Genomic DNA, 12,115 nt, shown 5'->3' on the forward strand with positions numbered 1-12,115 from the left:
GATTAGTATTTGGGCATCATTTGAATAGGCCCTGGGACAACGCCACTGTACTTGGCAAGTTAAGTTCATCTTTGTTTGTTGATCTATATAAAAAAGATTTGGAAGTTCATTTCTTGGGGTAGGTTGCCAGGGTACTGGCTTTGGTGACAAATCATCGTTTTTGTTACAGTAAAGTTAGAGTGCGGTAGAAAAATGGGACATTTGGAAATTGCAAGGAAAGGCCACTGTGAAGCAGCTTAGTGGAGCTCTTTTGACTCTTTAATCCCTCCTCCATGATCATCTCTCACCCGAAGTGTCCGCCAAAGATACCACTGGTGACGCAGGACACGTGCAAGCTGTTAATGTGCAGCCAACAGGGCAAGGGAGGAGGGAAAGAAGAAGAAAATAAGACAGGGAGAGGGCCAAATTGTAGCATTGTAGCCCAATTAAGGGATAAAAAGTTTAAGGGCTTTGGGGAATCTTGTTCTCCAAGATGAAAGCTTAATCTTCCGGGGTGGGGGGGTAGATATATAAATGGATAGGACTCGGGACCTTTGCATAGACTATCGGATGGGAGAGACTGATCAGGGACTGAGAGAGAGAGCGCAAGGGAAAGAGAAAATTGAGAAAGAAAGAGAACGTGGGAGAAGGGGAGAGGGCAAGAAATGCAAACAAGGGGGAAGGAAGTATCAAAGGCCATGACAGAGGCCTGGAATGTGGCAGTATTTGCTGCTCGGAGGCGCAACGATGAAGATACCACTAGAGAAAGTATATTTGTTTACACCAACAGCAACAATACCCGTGGTGAGTTTGGCAGGGGCCTTAGAACTGGGGTAGGTGGGCAGGCTAAAGTCGGTTCACAGGATAAGCTTTGACAGAGCAGGGGAAGCAGGAATAGAAAAACTTTCTCCAGCTGACTACAACCCTGACAATTAAAGGCCTTTGGAAGAGGGGTCCAGAAATGGAATTTGCCAGACACCACTGGAAAGATTCCAGATAAGGAAGGACTCTCAAGGGCCCAGCTAAGGGGAGTGATGGTGATGGTTTTAGTATGCTATAAGTCAGACAGAGAGAGATACACTTTCCTGTGGATAAACTCTTGAATTATTTGCAAGAATAGGACTTTGTCTTATTTTGGTGGAGTATATACCAGATAGATTTGCCTGAGATACTGTTATGCTTGCTGGGATCCTTCTAATATTTAACCTTGTCCATCTTCTGGCAGACCCTTTTGAAGGCCCAAACTATCATATTGCACCACGATGGGTCTACAACTTAACTTCACTCTGGATGGTCTTTGTTGTCATTGCCTCAGTCTTTACTAATGGTTTGGTATTGGTGGCCACAGCCAAATTCAAGAAGTTACGGCATCCGCTCAACTGGATTCTGGTGAACTTGGCTATAGCTGATTTGGGTGAAACGGTTATTGCTAGCACCATCAGTGTCATCAACCAGTTCTTTGGCTATTTCATCCTTGGCCATCCCTTGTGTGTTGTGGAGGGTTATACTGTCTCTGTTTGTGGTAAGAAGTACTTATTCATCAAGTTTTCTGCTTAATCCCTTTTTACCCCAATCCCTTCCCTCCAGGTCATACTCTTATCCTCTTCCCTCTGATGTAAGGACATCCTATAATCCTGTTGTCCTCTGAGATCACCCAACACCCTGCTTCTTTTCCCTCCATGTCCCTGAGTTGCTTCCTTTCTATTAATCCCATGCATTTCAGGACACATCTGGCAGAACATTTAGTAAAGGCTTCAGTATATCCATTTTAGCTTTCTGACCCTTGATGCTGTTTTGTATTCCTGTTTTAGCATGCAAGGAACTGAATTTCTATAATGTGATGATAGATTACATATAATCCACACACACATACCTATTAGAGCCATGTCTTTACTATTGTCCTCTTCTGCTCTTCCCTCCCAGGCATCACAGCCCTCTGGTCTTTGGCCATTATTTCCTGGGAGCGCTGGGTTGTTGTTTGCAAACCTTTTGGAAATCTCAAGTTTGATGCCAAAATGGCCCTTGCTGGCATTCTCTTCTCCTGGGTATGGGCTGCCACCTGGACAGCACCGCCAATCTTTGGCTGGAGTAGGTAAGTATAAGGAGGGGATGGGAGAGAGCAGCACCACTGGAGACCAAGGAGCAGGGTGGTGTCCTCCAGATGTGCTGGACTAAACTCCCATCACTTTCAGCAGCAATCCAACATAACTAAAAGATACTGTGTTCCCAAGACAGTGTAAGCATATGTGCATAGAAGAAAGGTGCTGATGAGACAGGCAAATATAGGGACAGTAAGACTATTTTAATTCTAATTCTATATTAGCCAGATGTATACATTTACTAAAGCTGTACAGACGTCTTGCTAAGGGTGGGCATCAAGAATGTTTATAGGGAAGAGTGGGTCAATGATTTGGCTTTCTTCCTTTCAATGAGAAGTGGGGTTATGTGGGTCATTGATCTCTTTTAACCTACAAGTCACTAAACGTTGCACTTGGCATTTATTTTCATGAGGAGGTGAAGAATGAGCAGGAAATCTATAAAAGGGTATTCAAATGCTCAGACCTACAGCAATTCGGAGTGCAACTGCTTTGTCATGTGTATGTCAAACCTACCTTGGTCAGAATATTGTGCAGCATCAGAAATGCTTCTGTTTTGTTTATATGAACAAACATAAAACATACCAAGACAGGCTCAAAATATTATTCAAATGTCAAATGTGAAAATGACTTCCTTTTCCTCCCAACCAGATATTGGCCCCATGGTCTCAAAACATCATGTGGTCCAGATGTATTCAGTGGCAATGAAGATCCTGGTGTCCAATCTTACATGATTGTCCTGATGATCACCTGTTGCATAATTCCCCTGAGCATCATCATCCTCTGCTACTTGCAAGTGTGGATGGCTATCCGTGCGGTGAATACACACATTATATCATATCATAAAAGTCATATATCCTTCCTTTTTCTCTAGTACCCACCTTTGTGTCCCTTGTGGCTGGATCTCTCTTCCTTATAAAAAACACTTTCTCCCAAATTAAAGTATCACTGCTATGGAGTCTCTGATTGAGAGCTATATAGAGAATTAACCTTTCCTAATGGAACCCCTGTTCTGTCACTGTACTTGAAAACCCTTAATCACATAAGTAAGATTCCTTCTTATCAATGTATACCTAGCAAGATTCCCCATAATGTGATCTCCACTTCTATAAAAGTCCTCTGGCTCATCTCAGTTTCCTAATAAGGCCTTTACCCAGATGCCAAGAAGGACTCCCAATTTTCCTTGAAGTTCATCTTCTCCATACCTCTGCTTTTCTTACTTTACTTATAAAAGGGTATCCTGATTCAAATGTAATCTGGATCCAGTTTCCATGATAAACTCCTCCTCTCTCTCCCTTGTCCAAAATCATAGCCTAGGGATGTAAAATATACCTTATTAACCTTATTTCTTTCCTCCCTCTCATAGGTTGCAGCCCAGCAGAAAGAGTCAGAATCAACACAGAAGGCTGAGAAGGAAGTATCAAGGATGGTAGTGGTCATGATTCTTGCCTATATTTTCTGCTGGGGACCATATACAAGTTTTGCCTGTTTTGCTGCTGCCAATCCAGGCTATGCCTTTCACCCCTTGACAGCTTCCTTGCCTGCCTTCTTTGCAAAAAGCGCCACCATTTACAACCCAATTATCTATGTCTTCATGAACAGACAGGTAATTTGCTCTGTGCCAGAAGGGATAGCTAGAAATTGTTGGAAATGAGAGAGATGGACAGATTAAGACTAATGAACAGAAAGCAACTGGGGGATGTAGATTATGTTATATATGGATTATGTTGTATGTGGTGGAAGACAGAAAACTTGTAAATGCTTATTGACATCTCTATATCTCCTGGCAGTTCCGTAATTGCATAATGCAGCTCTTTGGCAAGAAAGTGGATGATGGTTCTGAAGTTTCCTCTACTTCCCGCACTGAAGTCTCATCTGTCTCTAACTCTTCTGTATCACCAGCATAAGAGCTTCTTCTTGTTGGTTATCAAGACAGTTCTGCCTCCCAGGAGAGCCTTAGTGAGATTTTCTCCTTTCTACAGCATATGGATTCCCTATGACTGTATGACATATTGGGCTGCTATTGTCACAAACCCTCTCCTTGGACTTGGGTTGGGTGCTGCTATTTCTCCTAGGGAGAGGGAAGTGTTTCAGCTTTCCTTTCAGAATTGTAATTTAGGGGTGATAGTGAAAGTTCAGATTTCTATGTTCAAATATTCCCCCACTCTGAAACTTTCCTGGGGCTACAGGTTTTGTTTTGTTTTGTTTTGATGCTCATCCCCTATCATTGTATCCTTAATTAATCTTTCACTTATCCTTTGGACTCCAAGGAGAGGCATAACAAAGGGGGCTCCTGTGGAAAGTGTATGACTTTTGTGAAGCAAGTCTATCCAAGATTTTTATAGAGAATCCACACCATCTTCAAGATGCCATTTCATATGAATGGATAGATGGATGTGTCCACAAAAGGTGATAATCTAGAGGTTGGCCACAGATGGTCTATTCTGATTATCTTTTGCTCTGCCCCTCCTATGAAGTTTTTTGGTGCGTGCAGGGAATCCATTGAAAGGAGGCTGGATGAATGAAGTTCCCTGAAATTTCTGTGCCTCAGCAGGTTTGTAGATATTGATTTCTAGCTCTGCCTAGGAACAAACATAATTCTGGCAGAAATCAGAACTGAGACCCTGCCCTAGCACTCTGGCCATCCCAGAGCTCTGTGTATCTCCTCCGCATGGCTCAACAGGATCCACTCTGTACATAGTATTTGATATTAAAATCACCCATGTTCCATGGGACATTTAGCTAGAAATGCAATGAGCAAAAATTATTTTTAAAAAGCCTACAGCAGTGAGACTGAATTAATTAATGTACAAAAATGGTTAACTTCTGTATAAAAGCTGAGTTTGTATCTTACAAATGATGTTGCAAAATGCTACCCTTTGCCCACAGTATACAGTATATTGCTTGAAATGTATCCAGGCATGTGGGAATTTGCCTTAGGTACCAGTATAATGACTGTGGATTAGCAGAAAAAGGGAAATGTCCAAACAATGTAATTTTAATTTTTTACAATGGATATTTATAGATATCAAGCAGGGTGAACCTAATGCCTCAAACTGAAAAGTATGGGTCATGACTGACAGCAGAAAAGTGGGACAGAAACAAATCTGACCAATGAGATAGAACGTTTTGGGAAGCACTCCTCTGGAAACCTCAGCTGACATGTCAGCTCAGTGAGAAGAGCACTTAGGATATAGTTTCTGTTATTAGTTAGAATGCAATAGGGTTTCCTGTCTCAGGTACCAAAAAAATGTGTGCTGATTCTGCATAGCTTAAACAAGAGTACAAGGATTTAAAGCTGTCAAGTTCCATTTATTTTCTTTCATGTTCCAATCAGCCCAAAACGTATGCGTGTGCAATTGTTCCTCTCTTTTCCTCTCTCCGAAAGCTGAACCTCCATATCAAGCATGAACACCAATCCTCAAGCTTCCTGCAATCTTTTTCAACTCATCTGGGATGCTAGAACCCAGAGGTGGATTGTCATATGGAATGGTTTTTCAAACCATTATGTCATTTAGTTTTCAATAGTTATAGAAACCATCAGGGACAAAAAAAGAACAGAAAGATAAACTCTTTTTTATTTTAATAAACAAATAAATAGTTATTGATGGGTTGAGAAGCTGCAGGATAGGTACAGAAATATTCGTGCCAATGGTGTCTGACTACCAAGCTGAAGGAAGCCATGTTTTCCATTCTAACTCAGTAATGTCAGGGAAGTAATTCCAGGCAGCAGTTAAGATGATGATCACAATTAGAGTGGACATGGCCCGCCAGCGAGTACGCAGAAGAGGAAGGACACAAGCTGAAATCGTTGAAAAACACACCAGGAGAATGGCAGCAATGGTCAACAGGAGGTTCATGAGCTGTCCATAAAGTTTATACACGCTGGCCTGGGGTACCTCCATTGCCTCCTGCTGTTGGGCTTGCTGCTGCGTTTCCAGTTTGGCAAGCCGGGTCTGGTAGGAATCCAGCACCTCCTGCCAAAATGACAAGGAAAAGACAGGAGGTCAGGACAGGACCAGCCAGTTTCCAGACACTGTTTCAGTTAACCCTGGGTGGATTTCCACACTCTTGTTTTTCACTTGCCATTTGCAAGTTCACATGGTCTAGTTCTTTGATGCTTCTATTTATACAGTATATGCAAAGAGGAAGGTTGGCTTTCTGGCCCCTGGGCAGCCCAAATGGCACCATCTAGGCAAGACAGACAGATACCAGCAAGCTGAGAAGGTTCCTGGGGTTTACAAAAGCACAGAGAGGAAATACTTCAGGGGAGAAATGTTGAGGGGACTCCAAAACAGCTCAATTAATACTGTGCTCATTGGTCACAGAATGCTGACTGTTACAAGGCACACTGCAACATTTTGTTGTGGATCCCACTTATGGGTGTTGCTAATTGTAACACACTGGTGTTCCAGTATGTACAAAAGAGAAAACTAGGGTCATGGTGATCTTATCAGCAGAAAAAACAACAACAGTGCCAGTGCTTGAACCACTCATACATCATTCTATAATCCTGCATCCTCTGAATTTTCTGGCACCCTAGGTTGACGGTCAATGCAACCTTCATTAATTATTGCAAAAATGCACTGCTCTCTCTAAAGACAGTTGCCATGGTCTATTGAGTAAGATGGGATATTCCACATTCTTCTTGTGTTGCATTTCTATGCACTCTGTCATAGCTAGCAACATGTAACCTGTTCCGTTGTCCTGTTCCCTGCTCCTCAGAACAGTACTATGCACAGCACCTGTACATCTAGTTAGGCAATCTCTTACCCAGATATCCCGGGACCTCTCATAAGACTGATACACCATCTTCTCCTCAGTGCAGGCCAGATCATGTTTGAGGTTGGTGATTTCATTGATATTTAGTTGTACCACATCATTCACTTGTATTTCCAGGTGATAGTGCCTGAAGAAGGGTGGCATTAAGTGAGGTTCTGTAATCTGGTCCTGTGTTCTAACTCCCCTTTCTCTCTGCCCCCACCCCTGTCTCCCAGCCAACTGGCTGATCTTGTTACATTCACCACTTAAGGCATTGCTGTAAATGGATTATGATGAGCTGGCTCTACTTCCTGATTTGACACTTCCAGTGTAAGAAGTGGGTGACTATGCTCATCCTGGATTGGAGAAGGGAGGAGAGAGGATTATAAGTATCCAGGGCCATCTGGGTTTGGGAATGTGAAAACAAAGGAAATCAAACATCCTGGGGTATATCAGAGCACTGAATCTAACACTGGTGAAAAGGAATACTGTTGGGAGTCCAGCAAGGATTGGAACTAGAAAGGCATTATTGCTGCCAAGGATATGAAAATAAGTAGATGTAAAATTGGCTAGGCTGAGTTGTTATGCTAAATATGCTTTTGAACAGTTCTCTTCCAGGTATTCTTTTGTCTAAATGAAATTATCTGAAGGTGAAAATAGACATAATAAATCTGAAAGCAAATTTCTTCATTGGCAATGCAAATCTGACTTCCTTTTGGCTGCATAATTGAAATATCAGAGATATTTTCTAGCAAATGGAATGGTAACTCAGCCATTGGTCTAGCCACTTATTTCATGCTTCTGGTACACTATTTTATTAAGGGAGGGAGGGAGGGAGGGAGGGAGGGAGACGAAGAACTATCTGTTCATTCACTGACATTACTTTCTTAGAAAGGAATCTTTTAAAAGAGGGTACAAACCTGCAATGAGGGTTGTGGGATGGAAAGTATCAGCAAAGAAACCAACCCACTACTAGTGTGTTTCTGCCTTGCTCTGGAGGCAAACAGATAAATTTGGAGTAACTACACAGAAGGCACCTCATGTGGGATTGATTGTTCTAAAAGTGTTTTCATTCCCTGTATGCAAGATGGGTCTTTCTCTAAAGAAATATTGCAACATTCCTCCTGGCTAAGGAGGTTGCAGCTATGCCCTTTTCATATTACAAGAAAAGCAGGAAGTTTTTGAATAATGTCAATAAAACATGGAGGAGATCAGAAGAAATAGGCAAGTTATGGTCTGTATTATGACACTACAGTAGTAGCACAAGGGGGAAAAGTGCTTGCTTTTTTGTGTGAGTGTGGCATATGAGGCAAAGAGCTTCATATCCAGGAAAGCAGCAGTGAATTCAGCACTGAAGACAAAGCTCTGTTGTTCTAAGAGAATGAGTGGTAGGAGGAAACAGGACACAAGGGACCATCAAGCCCCGCAATGTCATGGAGATGGAATACTGGGGACTGCTGTTCTCAAGAATGCAGATGCCCACCTCTTCTTTTCCTCCTGTAGGAGTTCCATAATTTGCTTTTTATCAGCTTTCCAAGCCTCGTCCAAAACGTGCCACTCATTCTCTAGGACTTTGTGATATTCCGTTAGCTCCAAGATCTGGCTCTTCAGCTCCTGAAGCTTCTTTTTGCTCTCCTCTTCAAGGCCTGCCTCTGAGACAGACTCATTTTCCTTGTTCTCTTGGACGGAGCATTCTTCTATTAAAGTAGGTTCTGTAGGGCGGAACTTGGGTATGTGATATGGCCCTTGTTGGGTCACGTTGCCCTTGAGGGGTTGCTGCTGGGTAGAGGTGGCACCACTGTCCACAGATAAGTATCTCTGTTCTAATCTCCTCAGCTGGGCTATGCAATCCTGCAGACGCTGTTCAAGATGAGCAATATTAGCTGAGGAGCGTTGGTTGATACGTTCAAATGCTTGACGGATGGAGGGTGCCTTTTCCCGATCAGCTTTGCTCACCAGTTCCACATAACTGGAGAGGTTGTCATCATGATTGGCCTTCTCCACCCGCAGCAATTCAGACAAGTGCAATATACGATGGCGTAGAGCATCCTTTGGACTTCGGTAACTTGATTGGGAAGATCCAGAAGCAACAGAGGAACTGCGTCCCCGACTGGACTCCACCTGCTACAAGGATGGAGCAGGAAGACAACAGTATCAGAGAAAAGTATAGCAATTTAAGCTACCTCAGAATTGTCATATTTTATATGGAGCCCCCATTTGCTAGCTAACAATGTACTTGTCTTGAGTGATCCCAGAATGCTAAGGCTAATACTGCTTTTTTTGTATTTCCCCCCATGTTCTCTGCTCTGCTTTCATCTAGGACAGTCGGTTTCTCTTTCTATAAATATAAATTTCACAATACATTTAAAAATTTATTTAAAGTATGCAGTGCTATCACTTGGAGATTGTGAGAAGGACTAGGATGCTGAATAAGAGACAACTATCTCTCTTTCCAGCCAAACCTATGGCAATTCTGTCACTTGGATCAGCCCTTTCTCAACCTTTTGACCCCAGAGGAACCCTTGAAATATTTTTCAGGCCTTGGGGAACCCCTGCACATTCAGGCTCAAATATAGGCCACAAGCTACAAAATTATTGTATGCGTTTCATGGGTAGGCCTGTATATATGAATTAACAGTGTTCTTAAACTAAAAATAATGAAACTTTCCTCTTTAATGTGAGGTTGCCTGAATTTGAAATAAATTTTTAAACAAATTGTGATTTCCCAGGGAACCCCAGGCTTCTACAGAACCCTGGTTGAGAAACCCTGCTCTGGATATTCAGTGCTAGCTCTTGCTGCCTCCTTGATTCAAATTTCTAAATTAAACAAGACTCCTAAGTGAACTATACTCTGAGTCTTGTTCATTCTCTTCCATCCTGACTGCCTCTCTTGCTTCATCAGAGGATTTAGGCACTGATTCCTCAGTATACCTCAGCATGTACAAGCACACACAAGTTCAACTCAAAATCTCTCATTTCTTTATTGGGTAAAACCATGGTGGCAATGTCAGAGAGACATTCAGCAGCTGGCTGCCTTTTCAGTTTTCTGAAAAACTTCCCATTTATCTCAACCACACCTGTCTCTTAAAGCATCCCTTGGAAAAAGAGACAAGGCATGGAGAGACTGGTTATATACAGTATGCATTGCTGTTCTTGGGAGACAAGGATATGGTCAAAAATCTGTTGAAATGCCTGCTCAGATTTGAGGTGAGGTGATGAGCTGTGGGTATAATGCTTAAGGGATGACATTCTACTTTGGTCCTATCTGATTGTGGCTGGTAAGGTGCAAAAATACTAGTGTTTCTTAACTTTTGCCCTATCTTCTGTTCTGTTGTGGGAAAGTACCTTTGCACAGAAAGTTCCCTATCATTAGAACACTGCAGTGACATCAATATCATTCTCCCTGAATCATGACAGCTGCTACTGCCTGTACCAATAGTCACAACCAGGGGGCATTACTGCATGGAATCTCATCACATAGTGATAGACTGTGTTCAAACAGTACACTTAGCAATATCTAATTTTCCCATAGTTTACCAAACTAGTTCAACTTTTGAGTTCATCTGACACACAAAACATATGGCTGGGTTTGCTTAACATGCAGGCTACAATCTGATTGTGGTCCAGAGTGTCTCCAAGAGAGCCATGAGCTAAAAAAAATGAAGAACTGCATTTTTTGGTCACTCACTGAACTGGGAGCTTGACTTGTTGAAGCCTCTGCCTGCTGGGAGGGCTCTCCTTTGGTTGAATTATAGTCTACCATGAATGCTGTATGGAAACAGACAAGTGCACAAAAGCGACATTAATTTGTCCTTTGCTGAAGCTAAGTTGTAACTGCCTCTGGACTACTTAAAATGTGGTGCTAAGAGATAACATTTATGGCTTTCTACATCTCTCTTTTTTAAACAGTTTTCTTTAACGAAATACAAAAAACAAAGAAAAAGAATACACAAAATTATAAAATTTGTCCCCTTTTCCGGAGAGATGGGCAGTGATAGAAATTTGAAATATAAAGAAAGAAAGAAAGAAAGAAAGAAAGAAAGAAAGAAAGAAAGAAAGAAAGAAAGAAGAAAGAAAGAAAAAAGAAACAAAAATATGCAAGATGTATATTTACAAACATAGACATATCAATAAATTGAAGCCATGATTCATTACAGTCATCCAGAGATGATCTATATTAATCAATTCTGCAAACCACTGAATAGTTGGAACCATGTGTTTGTCTTTTGGATGCTGAACCATAAGTCTTTTGACTGTAAGTCTGTTCTCTTTGTCCAGAAGTCAACTCCCATGTGATAAAGATAGAACATAAACATCTAAAATACTAAATCTCAAAGTTGGGTAAATACATGTAATTGCTTCCTACTGAAATGGAATATATTTTTTTAAAGCATTAATTTCACTGCATCTCAACAGCATAAATGCAATGAGGTCATTACTAAAATATTATTTCTTGTTCAAAAGGATGTAATCTAAAAATCTACTGATTTTTTTAAATCTTCTTTTTATTAGTTAAGTAAAACATGCAAGCAAAAAAAGCAAAGAGAAAGCAAAAAGAAAAAGAAATACTTGAAAGGATTTTGAAAAAAATGAAAAAGCAAAACAAACAAAAATGGTTTTAAAAAATGTTATAAAAAGGGCATTCTGGTAACTCTCCTCTCTTTCGTTCTCTCCACCCCCACCGCTACCTGAATATTCTTATACTTTACTTTGGATATTATTACTAATTTCTCTTTGGATCATTTTAATTATTGTTGTTGCTATTATTATTTTAAAAGTGTATATTTTTCTTCAAAAACTATATTCTTAGTGTCTTAGCTTGCCTTGCTATGTGATATATTGTATGTAATAGAACCACTCCTGCTTGAATTTGATTAGACATCTCATGTGAATGTATAGTTTTTCCCACAGCTGCACATTTTTCAACATATTGACAGCAAGGTTTATCTTTCCCAGTGTTGTGCCAGACTAATTCTTACTGCTGTCAACATAAATCTTAATAAATTATGATACCTTTCATTTATGTTCTGTAGGATCATACCTAATAAAAATATTTGTGTAATAAATACCTAATAAAATATTTTACCTAATAAAAATATAGGTTTTAATTTTGTTTTCAGAATTTTCTGAATGTTTTGGTCTATTTCTTTCTAGTACTTTTCGGTCTTCTTCACCCCCCCCCCCTTTAGCTCATGTCTTCTTTGTGAAAAATTGCTAATAAAGATTTTTACCCATTTTTTTTTCTGAAGAATCAAAATAATAGAAAGCCTAGAAGTATA

General features: G+C 40.7%; 2 protein-coding genes across 2 annotated transcripts; one reads left to right on the top strand and one right to left on the bottom strand.

The window, feature by feature from the left end:
* The first annotated feature begins 644 nt into the window (after positions 1–644).
* On the top strand, positions 645–3,982 carry OPN1MW3 (opsin 1, medium wave sensitive 3). Its single transcript, XM_063294242.1, has 6 exons — positions 645–783; positions 1,205–1,501; positions 1,903–2,071; positions 2,727–2,892; positions 3,442–3,681; positions 3,866–3,982. The coding sequence occupies exons 1-6, from the start codon at positions 645–647 to the stop codon at positions 3,980–3,982; spliced, it is 1,128 nt and encodes a 375-aa protein (XP_063150312.1).
* Positions 3,983–5,737: 1,755 nt separating this feature from the next.
* On the bottom strand, positions 5,738–10,599 carry TEX28 (testis expressed 28). The gene is made up of 4 exons (XM_063293002.1): positions 10,525–10,599; positions 8,320–8,960; positions 6,849–6,984; positions 5,738–6,052 (listed from the first exon to the last, which is right to left on the bottom strand). The coding sequence occupies exons 1-4, from the start codon at positions 10,597–10,599 to the stop codon at positions 5,738–5,740; spliced, it is 1,167 nt and encodes a 388-aa protein (XP_063149072.1).
* Positions 10,600–12,115: the final 1,516 nt, after the last annotated feature.

The sequence above is a fragment of the Candoia aspera genome, chromosome 2 (genome assembly GCF_035149785.1).
Source record: "Candoia aspera isolate rCanAsp1 chromosome 2, rCanAsp1.hap2, whole genome shotgun sequence".
NCBI classification, from domain to species: domain Eukaryota; kingdom Metazoa; phylum Chordata; class Lepidosauria; order Squamata; family Boidae; genus Candoia; species Candoia aspera.

Bases quoted from the DNA above. Each gene is read 5' to 3' on its own strand.
- OPN1MW3 (XM_063294242.1), top strand. From the start codon at position 645: ATGCAAACAAGGGGGAAGGAAGTATCAAAGGCCATGACAGAGGCCTGG. The intron at 2,072-2,726 runs GTAAGTATAAGG...CCTCCCAACCAG, and splicing joins CCAATCTTTGGCTGGAGTAG to ATATTGGCCCCATGGTCTCA. The intron at 2,893-3,441 runs GTGAATACACAC...TCCCTCTCATAG, and splicing joins TGTGGATGGCTATCCGTGCG to GTTGCAGCCCAGCAGAAAGA.
- TEX28 (XM_063293002.1), bottom strand. From the start codon at position 10,599: ATGGTAGACTATAATTCAACCAAAGGAGAGCCCTCCCAGCAGGCAGAG. The intron at 8,961-10,524 runs GTGAGTGACCAA...CCATCCTTGTAG, and splicing joins CAAGTCAAGCTCCCAGTTCA to CAGGTGGAGTCCAGTCGGGG. The intron at 6,985-8,319 runs GTGGGCATCTGC...ACCCTTCTTCAG, and splicing joins CTACAGGAGGAAAAGAAGAG to GCACTATCACCTGGAAATAC.